Raw genomic sequence first — 15,705 nt, 5'->3', positions numbered from 1 at the left:
TCCCCTGGAGGGAGGTCCTATTCCAAATCTCTTTTTGTTTGTTTTTAAAGATTTATGGTCCCTGTTCAGGGCACCAAATGTGGGATTCAGAGACCAGTCAACGCAGGGTGTCCCAAATATGTCTGTCTGCCTACGCAGAGTTTATTGTATTTATACAGTTTAACAAACAGGAAATAACGCACAGCAAAAGCGTTGTTTATTGGTGTACACCCCAGTCAATCTTAGAGAACATCCGAAACATCCAAGCCAGGGCAGAGTCTCTTTTATCTAGCTGGTTCTTTGCAGTCCTTGGCAAGGCTAATTGGAATGACCTCATAGTCATGTGGATAACAAGATACTGAGGCAGGCAATTTTCTGCGCATGGTCGTTTCATATCCTTGACCTCCATCTCTACAGCTTCTCTCCTGTGTGGATGCTGTTGTGGGAATTAAGATGACTGCTACAAGTAAACGCCTTTCCACACTCCATGCACTGATATGGCTTCTCGCAGGTGTGGATCTTTTTATGAGAGGTGAGATCACAATTCCACCTAAAGCCCTTTCCACATTCCACACATTTATATGGCATCTCTCCTATGTGGATCCTCTTGTGGGAACTAAGATTACTGCTACGACGAAAGGTCTTTCCACACTCCATGCATTGATATGGCTTCTCTCCTGTGTGGATCCTCTTGTGGGAACTAAGACGACTGCTACAAGTAAAGGCCTTTCCACATTCCACACATTGATATGGCTTCTCTCCTGTGTGGATCATGTTGTGGGTATTAAGATTACTGCTACAATGAAAGGTCTTTCCACACTCCATGCACTGATATGGCTTCTCTCCTGTGTGGATCCTCTTGTGGGAACTAAGATTACTGCTAGAAGTAAAGGCCTTTCCACACTCCATGCATTGATATGGCTTCTCTCCAGTGTGGATTCTCTTGTGGTTATTAAGAGTACTTCTACAAGTAAAGCTCTTTCCACATTCCACACATTGATATGGCTTCTCTCCTGCGTGGATCCTCTTGTGGGAACTAAGATTACTGCTACGATGAAAGGTCTTTCCACACTCCATGCACTGATATGGCTTCTCTCCTGTGTGGTGCCTCATGTGGAAAGTAAAATTACTGTCATAACGAAAGGTCTTTCCACACTCCATGCATTTATAAGGCCGTTCTCCTGTGTGATTCCTTTCATGAGTTCTAAGACAGTAATTATCACGGAAGATCTTTCCACATTCCTTGCAGGCATATCGTTTCTGTCTTGAACGTGTCTTTTTAAGGGAAATAAGATTAGCAGATTTATTAAAGCTCTTTCCAGACTCCATGCATTTAATTTGTGATGGCTTTGTTTCATTACTCTTTGGTTGCACTTGATCTGTAAAGTTCTCTTTTCTCTCTCTCAGATGGATCGCTTGGCATTCCTCCTTGCAATTCTTATTCTCTTGCCCATTAAAGCCTTGAAAAAGAAAAATGAAAACTGTAGCAAGACTAGGGGAATGACCAATTTTTTTTAATTTAGGAAAATATATTTAGGCAGTTGTGCTGGCAGACATAAAGATTCTAAGCCATGCTGTTACCAAAGACGTATTCCTAAGTGGGATCCCCCCAATTCTCATATATCAAAACTGGATGACCTCCGAATGAAAGTAAGCAAAACCTTGTCCTAAACTTTGACCAACCGTGTGTTCAATGACCTGGGACAATTCCAAGGGGCCACAAACTCCCCCAAGTGCTATTGACACTGTTATAATGCTGGGACAGCAATATACCCACCAGCTCCCCAACTTCAGTGAAAAACCTCATCTCCACTTCTCTTTCAGACAGAATCTTTGAAAGTCAATAAAATTTCTGGATGGCAAAAGCTCCCCCACCCTCAACTTGGAATGATGCTAAACTCAGAACACAAGTGGGCACATCTCAGTCAGTTTGGTCCAATGGTTAAGGCACCAGTCTAGAAACTGGGTGACTGGGAGTTCTAGTTCTGCCTTAAGCGCAAATGCTGGCTGGGTAACTTTGGGCCAGTCTCTCTCGGCTCAACCCATGACACAGCATTATTGTTTGGGGAAAAATAGGAAGGAGGAGGAGGAGTACTGGGTGTGTCTACTACCCTGAGCAAAAAGTAACAAAGGCGGTATATATATAAAAAGTGATATTTTCCTATCACAAATAACATCTAAGCCCCCCAGACATTCCTTCTCTACATTTCTGAGCACAGGTGGGGGTTCTTACCCGGAGAAACCAGATTCCTGGAATTCTCCAGCATGACTTCCCCATGGAGTGCTTTTTGGTCAGGATCCAGCTGAGACCACTCCTCTTCGGAGAAATACACGGCCACGTCCTCCAAAGACACAACATCCTGGACAAGGAAACAAGTTTCCCAATTAGCAGATAATCCCAAGAATAATGTGACAGTTTTCTTTCACCAATTAAGCAGAGAGATCCTATGAACAAAACAGGCATCTTTCTGCAGAATTCAGAATGAGATCTCACAGCTTTTGGCTGATGGCACAACTGAAGCACATTGGATCAAGTTGGAAATATTTGGAATGCCTTTCAGTGTAGCCAACTAAAACAGTTTTTTTGGTCACTTGGTAGTTGGGTATTAAACCCACTACTTCTCACTGGCTTCAATTCTTCCTAGAGTGGGCAGAAGAAAATACAGGGGAAATCCATCTGCTTTTTGTCCATAGACTGCTTCATCAACCGAGGGGACAAACTCTTCCCTCCCACTCCACACCTTCGTGGGAGTGTTGGGAGAGCTTGTAATGGTATGTGAGAATGACCCTGGGAGATAGCAAAGAAGCAGGAGGGCAGAGAAAATTTATCAGAAGGGACAGTTAAGTTAAGCCAAGTGTGAATTTTCAATGATATGATCTAAAATTTGTCTTGCTTAGGAAGAGCAACATTATACATTAGAAACAGCAATATTACACATTGAATATTATACAGAATAAAATTAAACCCATCCAAGGTTCATGGACCTTTCCGATATTTCTCTTCCTACCTGAGGCAGAGGTTCAGCCACTCTTTCAGCTCCACCACAAAGAGAAGGTGGTTCTAAAAACACTAAGGACATCTTTCTATTATCTGTGAGATAGAAAACAGCGGAAGCAGGGATTTCATTCAAGATGAACAAAACAATCACCTGGATGTCCAAATCTCATATCACATGAAAAGAACTTTGGTTACCTAGTGTGGTGTCTTGACTTTCACCTTTCTGGAAGCTCTTCCTGAATAACAGCTCCTGGGAGGATTTGGATGAATCTTTCCACCCCTGGGGATACTCAGTGATAGCTTGCAAGGATTTCTGGACAAGACGTGACACGAGAAAGAAGGGAAGAGTACAGAGACAGAAATGAATTATCAGGATTGAACACGCAACCTAGCAGACCCCAATGTCCATAGATTAAGCTGAAAAGTGAGAGAGGAAGAATTGCCCCAAATGCATCCTCTGGAAGAAGAATAGAACAATGGGTCTTAGGAGTTCATAATCCCAGAAAATTCTACCAGAGACACATTGACAAATTCAGAGAGATTCTCCTTGGTACTGACATAATTACATTCTCACACCTGCAACTCTTCTTGAATTTTTTCTTCCTTCTGACTCAGCAAGAAGCCTTCGGCCAGGGCCACTGCCTGGGAACTGGTTTCCGCTCCACACTCCCGCACCCATTTCTCCATCTCTGGGGGAAGGAAAGCCAGGAACTGCTCCAGGAGCACCAGGTCCAGCATCTGGGCCTTCGTGTGTCTTTCTGGCTGCAGCCACTGACAGCAAAGGCGGTGAAGCTGACTGCAAACATCTCGGGGACCCCTCCCCTCCTGGAACTGCACTTTTCTGAAGTGACAGCATTGGACCTCTGAACTGTTGGCTTCTTCTTCTTGGCTCTTCTGCCCAGGAATTGCCCCATTCTTCCCACAGCTCCAAGGCAGAGCAGCTGCAGGGCCTTTTCCAACTCCTGAATCTGCTGGGCTTTGTCCCTCCATGTAATCCATCACCAAAATGGCCTGATCTCCCCAGCTCTTTCTAATCACAAGGGGTCTGTCCAAATCTCCTAATGCCATTCAGGCCTCTTCCCTCACAAGACACTTCAGTCTCCAGCGGAACCAGCTTACCTATCTGAAAAGCAAAACACAGGGGTTTGCAACAAGGTGACAAATTTGAATACTGTTAGACACAAAAATAGTCACAAATTGAAATTCACTCTGTTTGTTACAAATAGAAAAGAAGTTTATTAGACTTCACAACAAAGTCTAAAAAGTAACAGTTTGCAAAGTGTGGTGGATTCAGGAAGGCAAACAATGTAGCCAAACACTGAACCACACCCCAAATTCCAAAATCCCATATTATACATCCTATCGGGACACCCCATTCCCTCCCCCATGGCCCCATTGGCTTAGGCTTTTGAGGTTACAATCTATCAGAAGCGCCTAAACAGAATACATTATCTCTGCCCCTGTTTGCTTACATTATACTAATAAGATCCCTCCCCTACTATCCTGTTTCTAGGGAAGAGATGTCTCCCATGTTCTACACCTGGGGGGGGAGGGGTGGTACCAGGCACCAGAAGGTACTTAAAAACAATTCCTAGATGGTGACTCACACTGGGCCCCATGATAACTCCTGTTCTCCCCCTCCCTCCATCTGAGGCTTGTATTTTCCCCCATATTCTCAAAGCATCTACTCAAGCAATTGATTATAAAATGATTATTATAAAATATAAAATAGGATTATATGATAATACTAAAAGCATATATATTTTTATTTTTAAAGTTCCTCACTGCTTCCAATTATTTTCCACAATACTGAGCATCCTTCTCCATAAATAAATCAACAAAAGAAATTCTTATGAAGCCACCAATGTGTGGGAAGACGGGGTGGGTGGGTGGGAGGGGAATCTTACTAGACAGACTCATTTATGTTTGGGGAAAGTTCTTAGCACACTTCTCTTCTTGCTCAACTTCTATCAATGAATCAAAATACCAAATAAATACATTTAAAATATGTTTTGGGTTTCTGTTTCTGGAAACAGATTATTTATATCAAATCGTTTCTGTTGCTGCCTAGAAAGAACTACCCTTTGCACAATCCAAATTATAAACGTCTCCAGGCAGAAGAAAATTCACCTGAGTCCCTATCTAAATCGATTTAGCAAGGAGGTTAATCAACATTTGAATTTCTAGTAAAACCTAAGGCAGCAGAACCCCATTAACCTCGTGGTCCAAACCCCTGGGTCAGGGGAAGGCAACCTCGGCTCTTTTATGGCTCATAGCTGGCTCAGGAATTCTGGGAGTTGAAGTCCTTGAGTCCTAAAAGAGCCGAGGTTCCCTTCCCCTGTCCTGGGTGAACTCCAGAAGCCAGAATTAACAAACCACCATCCAATGCACCGGCAGAGCCACCAACGGATAGTGAGGCAAGGAGGGAAACGAGGAAACCGAGTTCCAGTCCTTACACACCTCGCACTCAACTCTTGACACGTGGAACTGTAGCCTTGTGTACAACCCAACAAGAGGAACTCAATGAAGCTTTGCATACTCCACGCACGCCTCCAGCATCAGAGGAAAGCCCCCTCCTCCCCCTCCACTCACTCGGAATCACGTCTGGATCGCCCCCCGTGCGGGGATTCCCCACGGCCTCTTGGCCCGCTGGCTCAGCCTAAGGGCCGCAGCGAAGGGGAGCCGAACCGGACACGGGAGAAAAAGCAGAGGCGCTTCCAGCCTTTCCGGCAAGTACGAATCTCCCTTCTGATGGCGGAAGAGCCAGGCGCATGCTCAGTTCCCTCCGGAAGGCGACTGCCCATCCTTTCCAACCGCTGCCGAGGTCGACCCCTGGTGGACGCTCTGCGCTATGCCAGGGGATCCTGCAAGGGTGCCGAAGGGGGCCGGGGATGATGGGCGTGGGATTGGGTCTCTCTAAGTCTTGCCTTTCTAAATATCATGGTGTCATCTATACAGATTGCAGTTTTAGAGCTTCGTCTTCTTAATTTCTGGGAACTGCGTGTGATTTGTGAACACTGAGGAAATCTTTGTTGAAGCTCAAAAGTCACTTTCCTCAAGAGCAGCCTCAGTAATTAGCAAAATCCTTAGTTGCTCTGCATGCACCTCAGGAGATCCCCTCCTCCTCCCATGTTTAAGGGGATTCAGGCAGGCCATGAATGGGAAACCCTCCCTTTTCCCTCATGTTCAGAATTCTGGGAGCTGAAACTCGAGTGAGGCTTTATTCTCCAGTCGCTTGGGATGACCAGCTTCTCCTCATTCATTCCCTCTCCAATAAAATAGAAATTGGAATGGGTTTCTTGCTTCTCTTAGGGATGAAGCCTTTTCCTGCCCTTTCTTTGAGCGAGGAGTGGCTCTGATGCTGAGAAAAAGATGCGTTTCTGCCTGGTTTCGAGCCTTTTGCCTTTGAGGCAAATGTGAAAATCACTAGACCACAAAAACGATAGGCATTTTAAGGGTAAACAACCTTGGCTCTTTTATGACTTGTGGAATGCCTTTCCCCTCAGCATGGCTGGCTCAGGAATTCTGGGAGTTGAAGCCCACGAGTCATAAAAGAGCCAAGGTTGCCCACCCCTGGGCATGGGCAACTATAAATCAGCATGGCCTTAGCTTGCTGGGCACCTCAGTCTGGTGATGACAGCATCGTGTTAATGAGATGTTGTTCCTTATTCTTGGTGCCCTTCCAGAGCTCAGCTGGTAGAGTGAAGGATGGGGGAAGCACAATTTCAAACACTCTCAGACTGTTGGTTCAGTCCTGGCTGTTAAGAGGTTTTCTTTGACCAAATATCCCCACTACAACGTTTGGGGGAGAGGGGCAAAATATAATGTGTTATGTAACCCAATAAGATGAAAGTCTGCTAGGATATATAAATGATCTAAAATAGTGGCCACCCACAGTGGAATGGGGCCATCTTGAGCTATCACAAAGGTGAGCTGGATAAGCAAGATAGCGCAGGACTGGTCCCTGATGTTTTCCTTTGAAAAAGCCACATCCTCACATTTACATCCTCCTGAACAGCTAAACCATTGGGAAGGTCCTAAGTTCAGAGGGTTGGGTTAGCCATCTTTCAAAATGTTGCTTCTGCGATGTTTTCTCCCAAAACTGCATTGTGAGAAAGTCTGTATTTAGGATTAGATTTATTAAATTTATATGCCGCCCTTCTCCCTAAGGACTCACGGCGGCTCACAACACAAATTTAAGAAACATGAAATATAAAATTTTTAAAAAGAATTAAACAGTAAATATAATAGATACATGACAATTTAACTCAGTAAAAGCCAAATTTAAAAAACATATTCAGTCCAGACCTGCTTGTTGGAATAACCAAGTCTTCAGGTCACGGCGGAAGGACCGAAGGTCAGGGGCCGTCCGCAGCTCCGGAGGCAGTTCATTCCAGAGGATCGGTGCGCCACAGAGAAGGCTCTCCCCCTGGGGTTCACCAGACGGCATTGCCTAGCCGACGGCAACATGAGGAGGCTGACTCTGTGGGAGAGAACCGGGCGATAGGAGGTTGATAATGGCAGCAGGTGGTCTCGCAAGTACCCTGGGCCTAAGCCATGTAGGGCTTTAAAGGTGATTATCAGCACCTTGAATCGCACCTGGAGGGTAACCGGAAGCCAATGCAGCTTGCGCAGGAGTGGTGTAACATGGGAGTATCGAGATACTCCCATAAGCACCCACGCGGCTGCATTTTGCAGCAGTTGAAGCCTCTGGATGCACTTCAAGGGCAGCCCCATGTAAACAGCATTGCAGTAATCCAGGCGAGAAGTGACGAGGGCATGAGTAACCCTGCATAGGGCATCTCGGTCGAAAAAGGGGCGCAACTGGCGCACTAGGCGAACCTGTGCAAAGGCCCCCCTGGTCACAGCCATCAGATAATCTTCCAAATTAAGCCGTGAATCCAGGAGGACACCCAAGTTGCGGGCCCTTTCTGAGGGGGGCAGAACCTCCCCCCCCATCAAGAGAGATGGAACCTGTTGGACAGTACGAGATGCCGATATCCACAGCCAGTCGGTCTTGGAGGGGTTCAGCCTGAGCCTGTTCCTTCCCATCCAGACCCGCACCGCCTCCAGGCACCGGGACATCACGTCAAGGGAATCACAGGGTTGGCTAAGGGTGGAGATGAACAACTGGGTATCATCCGCATATTGGTGATACCTCACCCCAAAGCCACGGATGATCTCACCCAGCGGCTTCATATAGATGTTGAACAGGAGGGGGGAGAGAACCAACCCCTGAGGCACCCCACAAGTGAGGGGCCTCGGCGTAGATCTCTGTCCCCCTGCCAATACAAACTGCGAGCGGCCCAAGAGGTAGGAGGAGAACCGCCGTAAAACAGTGCCTCCCACTCCCAACCCCTCGAGCTGTCGCAGCAGGATACCATGGTTGATGGTATCAAAAGCCACTGAGAGGTCAAGTAGGACCAGAACAGAGGAACAGCCCGTCCCGGGCCCGCCAGAGTTCATCCACCAGTGTGACCAATGCCGTTTCCGTGCTGTAGCCGGGTCTGAAACCGGACTGGTACAGGTCCAGATAGTCCGCTTCATCCAGGAATTGAGGGAGTTGATACACCACAACACTCTCGACAACCTTCGCTACAAAGCAAAGGTTGGAGACAGGACAGTAGTTATTCAACAAGGCCGGGTCCAGAGCAGGCTTCTTGAGGAGGGGCCTCACCAAATGTGGGATTCAGAGACCAGTCAACGCAGGGTGTCCCAAATATGTCTGTCTGCCTACGCAGAGTTTATTGTATTTATACAGTTTAACAAGCAGGAAATAACGCACAGCAAAAGCGTTGTTTATTGGTGTACACCCCAGTCAATCTTAGAGAACATCCGAAACATCCAAGCCAGGGCAGAGTCTCTTTTATCTAGCTGGTTCTTTGCAGTCCTTGGCAAGGCTAATTGGAATGACCTCATAGTCATGTGGATAACTAGATACTGAGGCAGGCAATTTTCTGCGCATGGTCGTTTCATATCCTTGACCTCCATCTCTACAGCTTCTCTCCTGTGTGGATGCCCTTGTGGGAATTAAGATGACTGCTACAAGTAAAGGCCTTTCCACACTCCATGCACTGATATGGCTTCTCGCCTGTGTGGATCTTTTTATGAGAGGTGAGATCACAATTCCACCTAAAGCCCTTTCCACATTCCACACATTTATATGGCATCTCTCCTATGTGGATCCTCTTGTGGGAACTAAGATTACTGCTAAAATGAAAGGTCTTTCCACACTCCATGCATTGATATGGCTTCTCTCCTGTGTGGATCCTCTTGTGGGAACTAAGATTACTGCTAGAAGTAAAGGCCTTTCCACACTCCATGCATTGATATAGCTTCTCTCCTGTGTGGATCCTCTTGTGGGAACTAAGATGACTGCTACAAGTAAAGGCCTTTCCACACTCCATGCACTGATATGGCTTCTTGCGTGTGTGGATCTTTTTATGAGAGGTGAGATCACAATTCCACCTAAAGCCCTTTCCACATTCCACACATTGATATGGCTTCTCTCCTGTGTGGATCCTCTTGTGGGAACTAAGATTACTGCTACAATGAAAGGTCTTTCCACACTCCATGCATTGATATGGCTTATCTCCTGTGTGGATTCTCTTGTGGTTATTAAGAGTACTTCTACAAGTAAAGCTCTTTCCACATTCCACACATTGATATGGCTTCTCTCCTGTGTGGATTCTCTTGTGGTTATTAAGAGTACTTCTACAAGTAAAGCTCTTTCCACATTCCACACATTGATATGGCTTCTCTCCTGTGTGGATCATGTTGTGGGCATTAAGATTACTGCTACTATGAAAGGTCTTTCCACACTTTTCTCCTGTGTGGATCCTCTTGTGGGAACTAAGATTACTGCTAAAATGAAAGGTCTTTCCACACTCCATGCATTGATATGGCTTCTCTCCTGTGTGGATCCTCTTGTGGGAACTAAGATTACTGCTAGAAGTAAAGGCCTTTCCACACTCCATGCATTGATATGGCTTCTCTCCTGTGTGGATCCTCTTGTGGGAACTAAGAAGACTGCTACAAGTAAAGGCCTTTCCACACTCCATGCACTGATATGGCTTCTTGCGTGTGTGGATCTTTTTATGAGAGGTGAGATCACAATTCCAACTAAAGCCCTTTCCACATTCCACACATTGATATGGCTTCTCTCCTGTGTGGATCCTCTTGTGGGAACTAAGATTACTGCTACAATGAAAGGTCTTTCCACACTCCATGCATTGATATGGCTTATCTCCTGTGTGGATTCTCTTGTGGTTATTAAGAGTACTTCTACAAGTAAAGCTCTTTCCACATTCCACACATTGATATGGCTTCTCTCCTGTGTGGATCCTCTTGTGGGAACTAAGATTACTGCTACTATGAAAGGTCTTTCCACACTCCATGCATTGGTATGGCTTCTCTCCTGTGTGGATCCTCTTGTGGTTATTAAGAATACCACTACAAGTAAAGGTCTTTCCACACTCCATGCATTTATAAGGCCGTTCTCTTGTGTGATTCCTTTCATGAGTTCTAAGACAGTAATTATCACGGAAGATCTTTCCACATTCCTTGCAGGCATATCGTTTCTCTTTTGAACGTGTCTTTTTTAGGGAAATAAGATTAGCAGATTTATTAAAGCTCTTTCCAGACTCCATGCATTTAATTTGTGATGGCTTTGTTTCATTACTCTTTGGTTGCACTTGATCTGTAAAGTTCTCTTTTCTCTCTCTCAGATGGATCGCTTGGCATTCCTCCTTGCAATTCTTATTCTCTTGCCCATTAAAGCCTTGAAAAAGAAAAATGAAAACTGTAGCAAGACTAGGGGAATGACCAATTTTTTTTAATTTAGGAAAATATATTTAGGCAGTTCTGCTGGCAGACATGAAGATTCTAAGCCATGCTGTTACCAAAGACGTATTCCTAAGTGGGATCCCCCCAATTCTCATATATCAAAACTGGATGACCTCCGAATGAAAGTAAGCAAAACCTTGTCCTAAACTTTGACCAACCGTGTGTTCAATGACCTGGGACAATTCCAAGGGGCCACAAACTCCTCCACGTGCTATTGACACTGTTATAATGCTGGGACAGCAATATACCCACCAGCTCCCCAACTTCAGTGAAAAACCTCATCTCCACTTCTCTTTCAGACAGAATCTTTGAAAGTCAATAAAATTTCTGGATGGCAAAAGCTCCCCCACCCTCAACTTGGAATGATGCTAAACTCAGAACACAAGTGGGCACATCTCAGTCAGTTTGGTCCAATGGTTAAGGCACCAGTCTAGAAACTGGGTGACTGGGAGTTCTAGTTCTGCCTTAAGCGCAAATGCTGGCTGGGTAACTTTGGGCCAGTCTCTCTCGGCTCAACCCATGACACAGCATTATTGTTTGGGGAAAAATAGGAAGGAGGAGGAGGAGTACTGGGTGTGTCTACTACCCTGAGCAAAAAGTAACAAAGGCGGTATATATATAAAAAGTGATATTTTCCTATCACAAATAACATCTAAGCCCCCCAGACATTCCTTCTCTACATTTCTGAGCACAGATGGGGGTTCTTACCCAGAGAAGCCAGATTCCTGGAATTCTCCAGCATGACTTCCCCATGGAGTGCTTTTTGGTCAGGATCCAGCTGAGACCACTCCTCTTCGGAGAAATACACGGCCACGTCCTCCAAAGACACAACATCCTGGACAGGGAAACAAGTTTCCCAATTAGCAGATAATCCCAAGAATAATGTGACAGTTTTCTTTCACCAATTAAGCAGAGAGATCCTATGAACAAAACAGGCATCTTTCTGCAGAATTCAGAATGAGATCTCACAGCTTTTGGCTGATGGCACAACTGAAGCACATTGGATCAAGTTGGAAATATTTGGAATGCCTTTCAGTGTAGCCAACTAAAACAGTTTTTTTGGTCACTTGGTAGTTGGGTATTAAACCCACTACTTCTCACTGGCTTCAATTCTTCCTAGAGTGGGCAGAAGAAAATACAGGGGAAATCCATCTGCTTTTTGTCCATAGACTGCTTCATCAACCGAGGGAACAAACTCTTCCCTCCCACTCCACACCTTCGTGGGAGTGTTGGGAGAGCTTGTAATGGTATGTGAGAATGACCCTGGGAGATAGCAAAGAAGCAGGAGGGCAGAAAAAAATTATCAGAAGGGACAGTTAAGTTAAGCCAAGTGTGAATTTTCAATGATATGATCTACAATTTGTCTTGCTTAGGAAGAGCAACATTATACATTAGAAACAGCAATATTACACAGTGAATATTATACAGAATAAAATGAAACCCATCCAAGGTTCATGGACCTTTCCGATATTTCTCCTCCTACCTGAGGCAGAGGTTCAGCCACTCTTTCAGCTCCACCACAAAGAGAAGGTGGTTCTAAAAACACTATGGACAGCTTTCTATTATCTGTGAGATAGAAAACAGTGGAAGCAGGGATTTCATTCAAGATGAACAAAACAATCACCTGGATGTCCAAATCTCACATCACATGAAAAGAACTTCGGTTACCTAGTGTGGTGTCTTGACTTTCACCTTTCTGGAAGCTCTCCCTGAATAACAGCTCCTGGGAGGATTTGGATGAATCTTTCCACTTCTGGACAAGACGTGACACGAGAAAGAAGGGAAGAGTACAGAGACACAAATGAATTATCAGGATTGAACACGCAACCTAACAGACCCCAATGTCCATAGATTAAGCTGAAAAGTGAGAGAGGAAGAATTGCCCCAAATGTATCCTCTGGAAGAAGAATAGAACAATGGGTCTTAGGAGATCATAATCCCAGAAAATTCTACCAGAGACACATTGACAAATTCAGAGAGATTCTCCTTGGAACTGACATAATTACATTCTCACACCTGCAACTCTTCTTGAATTTTTTCTTCTTTCTGACTCAGCAAGAAGCCTTCGGCCAGGGCCACTGCCTGGGAACTGGTTTCCACTCCACACTCCCGCACCCATTTCTCCATCTCTGGGGGAAGGACAGCCAGGAACTGCTCCAGGAGCACCAGGTCCAGCATCTGGGCCTTTGTGTGTTGTTCTGGCTGCAGCCACTGACAGCAAAGGCGGTGAAGCTGACTGCAAACATCTCGGGGACCCCTCCCCTCCTGGAACTGCACTTTTCTGAAGTGACAGCATTGGACCTCTGAACTGTTGGCTTCCTCTTCTTGGCTCTTCTGCCCAGGAATTGCCCCATTCTTCCCAAAGCTCCAAGGCAGAGCAGCTGCAGGGCCTTTTCCAACTCCTGAATCTGCTGGGCTTTGTCCCTCCATGTAATCCATCACCAAAATGGCCTGATCTCCCCAGGTCTTCCTAATCACAAGGGGTCTGTCCAAATCTCCTAATGCCATTCAGGCCTCTTCCCTCACAAGACACTTCAGTCTCCAGTGGAACCAGCTTAGGTATCTGAAAGGCAAAACACAGGGGTTTGCAACAAGGTGACAAATTTGAATAGTTAGACACAAAAATAGTCACAAATTGAAATTCACTCTGTTTGTGTTACAAATAGAAAAGAAGTTTATTAGACTTCACAACAAAGTCTAAAAAGTAACGGTTTGCAAAGTGTGGGATTCAGGAAGGCAAACAATGTAGCCAAACACTGAACCACACCCCAAATTCCAAAATCCCATATTATACATCCTATCGCCGACGCCCCATTCCCTCCCCCATGGCCCCATTAGCTTAGGCTTTTGAGGTTACAATCTATCAAAAGCGCCTAAACAGAATACATTATCTCTGCCCCTGTTTGCTTACATTATACTAATAAGATCCCTCCCCTACTATCCTGTTTCTAGGGAAGAGATGTCTCCCATGTTCTACACCTGGGGGGGGGGTACCAGGCACCAGAAGGTACTTAAAAACAATTCCTAGATGGTGACTCACACTGGGCCCCATGATAACTCCTGTTCTCCCCCTCCCTCCATCTGAGGCTTGTATTTTCCCCCATATTCTCAAAGCATCTACTCAAGCAATTGATTATAAAATGATTATTATAAAATATAAAATAGGATTACATGATAATACTAAAAGCATATATATTTTTATTTTAAAAGTTCCTCACTACTTCCAGTTATTTTCCACAATACTGAGCATCCTTCTCCATAAATAAACAAATCAACAAAAGAAATTCTTATGAAGCCACCAATGTCTGGGAAGATGTGGGTGGGAGGGGAATCTTACTAGACAGACTCATTTATGTTTGGGAAAAGTTCTTAGCACACTTCTCTTCTTGCTCAACTTCTATCAAGGAATCAAAATACCAAGTAAATACATTTAAAATATGTTTTGGGTTTCTGTTTCTGGAAACAGATTATTTATATCAAATAATTTCTATTGCTGCCTAGAAAGAACTACCCTTTGCACAATCCAAATTATAAATGTCTCCAGGCAGAAGAAAATTCACGTGAGTGCCTATCTAAATCGATTTAGCAAGGAGGTTAATCAACATTTGAATTTCTAGTAAAACCTAAGGCAGCAGAACCCCATTAACCTCCTGGCCCAAACCCCTGGGTCAGGGGAAGGCAACCTCGGCTCTTTTATGGCTCATAGCTGGCTCAGGAATTCTGGGAGTTGAAGTCCTTGAGTCCTAAAAGAGCCGAGGTTCCCTTCCCCTGTCCTGGGTGAACTCCAGAAGCCAGAATTAACAAACCACCATCCAATGCACCGGCAGAGCCACCAACGGATAGTGAGGCAAGGAGGGAAACGAGGAAACCGAGTTCCAGTCCTTACAACCCTCGCACTCAACTCTTGACACGTGGAACTGTAGCCTTGCGTATAACCCAACAAGAGGAACTCAATGAAGCTTTGCATACTCCACGCCCGCCTCCAGCATCAGAGGAAAGCCCCCTCCTCCCCCTCCACTCACTCTGAGTCACGTCTGGATCGCCCTCCGTGCGGGGATTCCCCACGGCCTCTTGGCCCGCTGGCTCAGCCTAAGGGCCGCAGCGAAGGGGAGCAGAACCGGACACGGGAGAAAAAGCAAAGGCGCTTCCAGCCTTTCCGGCAAGTACGAATCTCCCTTCTGATGGCGGAAGAGCCAGGCGCATGCTCAGTTCCCTCCGGAAGGCGACTGCCCATCCTTTCCAACCGCTGCCGAGGGAGACCCCTGGTGGACGCTCTGCGCTATGCCAGGGGATCCTGCAAGGGCGCCGAAGGGGGCCAGGGATGATGGGCGTGGGATTGGGTCTAAGTCTTGCCTTTCTAAATATCATCGTGTCATCTATACAGATTGCAGTTTTAGAGCTTCCTCTTATTAATTTCTGGGAACTGCGTGTGATTTGTGAACACTGAGGAAACCTTTGTTGAAGATCAAAAGTCATTTTCCTCAAGAGTTGCCTCAGAAATTAGCAAAACACTTAGTGCACCTCAGGAGATCTCCTCCTCCTCCTGTGTTTAAGGTGATTCAGGCAGGCCATGAATGGGAAACTCTCCCTTTTCCCTCATGTTACGAATTCTGGGAGCTGAAACTCACTCCACTCACTTGGGATGACCAGCCTTCTTTGATCGGTGGCTTGAAATCAGCCTCCCCTCATTCATTCCCTCCCCAATAAAAGAGAAAATGGTATGGGGTTCTTGCTTGTCTTAGGGATGAAGCCTTTTCCTGCCCTTTCTCTGAGCGAGAAGTGGCTCTGATGCTGAGAAAAAGATGCGTTTCTGCCTGGTTTTGAGCCTTTTGCCTTTGAGGCAAATGTGAAAATCACTAGACCACAAAAAACGATAGGCATTT

General features: G+C 45.5%; 2 protein-coding genes across 4 annotated transcripts; both read right to left on the bottom strand.

Annotated features, from left to right (window-relative positions):
• Positions 1–110: 110 nt before the first annotated feature.
• On the bottom strand, positions 111–7,959 carry LOC310636262 (uncharacterized protein). 3 transcript variants are annotated; one of them, XM_083355925.1, is made up of 6 exons: positions 7,286–7,959; positions 3,554–4,100; positions 3,173–3,290; positions 2,988–3,070; positions 2,213–2,339; positions 111–1,439 (listed from the first exon to the last, which is right to left on the bottom strand). In XM_083355925.1, exons 2-6 carry the CDS (start codon positions 4,043–4,045, stop codon positions 391–393), a joined length of 1,869 nt encoding a protein of 622 aa, XP_083212051.1. In that variant the 5' UTR covers positions 4,046–4,100; positions 7,286–7,959; the 3' UTR covers positions 111–390. The 3 variants fall into 3 exon arrangements, with proteins under 3 accessions (XP_083212051.1, XP_083212053.1, XP_083212052.1); XM_083355927.1 differs by lacking the exon at positions 7,286–7,959 and adding an exon at positions 5,450–5,465; XM_083355926.1 differs by lacking the exon at positions 7,286–7,959 and adding an exon at positions 5,438–5,454.
• Positions 7,960–8,690: 731 nt separating this feature from the next.
• On the bottom strand, positions 8,691–14,993 carry LOC310636260 (uncharacterized protein). The gene is made up of 6 exons (XM_083355920.1): positions 14,845–14,993; positions 12,839–13,385; positions 12,491–12,575; positions 12,306–12,388; positions 11,531–11,657; positions 8,691–10,757 (listed from the first exon to the last, which is right to left on the bottom strand). Exons 2-6 carry the CDS (start codon positions 13,328–13,330, stop codon positions 8,971–8,973), a joined length of 2,574 nt encoding a protein of 857 aa, XP_083212046.1. The 5' UTR covers positions 13,331–13,385; positions 14,845–14,993; the 3' UTR covers positions 8,691–8,970.
• Between the last annotated feature and the right edge of the window lie 712 nt (positions 14,994–15,705).

Source organism: Vipera ursinii, assembly GCF_947247035.1.
Source record: "Vipera ursinii genome assembly, chromosome: 2".
Taxonomy (NCBI): Eukaryota; Metazoa; Chordata; class Lepidosauria; order Squamata; family Viperidae; genus Vipera; species Vipera ursinii.
The sequence above is the reverse complement of the archived record's forward strand: the minus strand, read 5'-3'. Positions and strand labels throughout refer to the sequence as shown.

Excerpts from the sequence above, each read along its gene's own strand:
- LOC310636262 (XM_083355925.1), bottom strand. The coding sequence starts at position 4,045 with ATGGCATTAGGAGATTTGGACAGACCCCTTGTGATTAGAAAGAGCTGG. Across the intron at positions 3,071-3,172 it reads AAGTCAAGACACCACACTAG|ATAATAGAAAGATGTCCTTA; the intron begins GTAACCAAAGTT and ends TCTATCTCACAG. Across the intron at positions 2,340-2,987 it reads TGGCTGAACCTCTGCCTCAG|GATGTTGTGTCTTTGGAGGA; the intron begins GTAGGAAGAGAA and ends TTCCTTGTCCAG.
- LOC310636260 (XM_083355920.1), bottom strand. The coding sequence starts at position 13,330 with ATGGCATTAGGAGATTTGGACAGACCCCTTGTGATTAGGAAGACCTGG. Across the intron at positions 12,576-12,838 it reads AAATTCAAGAAGAGTTGCAG|AAGTGGAAAGATTCATCCAA; the intron begins GTGTGAGAATGT and ends CGTCTTGTCCAG. Across the intron at positions 10,758-11,530 it reads CAGGAATCTGGCTTCTCTGG|GCTTTAATGGGCAAGAGAAT; the intron begins GTAAGAACCCCC and ends TTCTTTTTCAAG.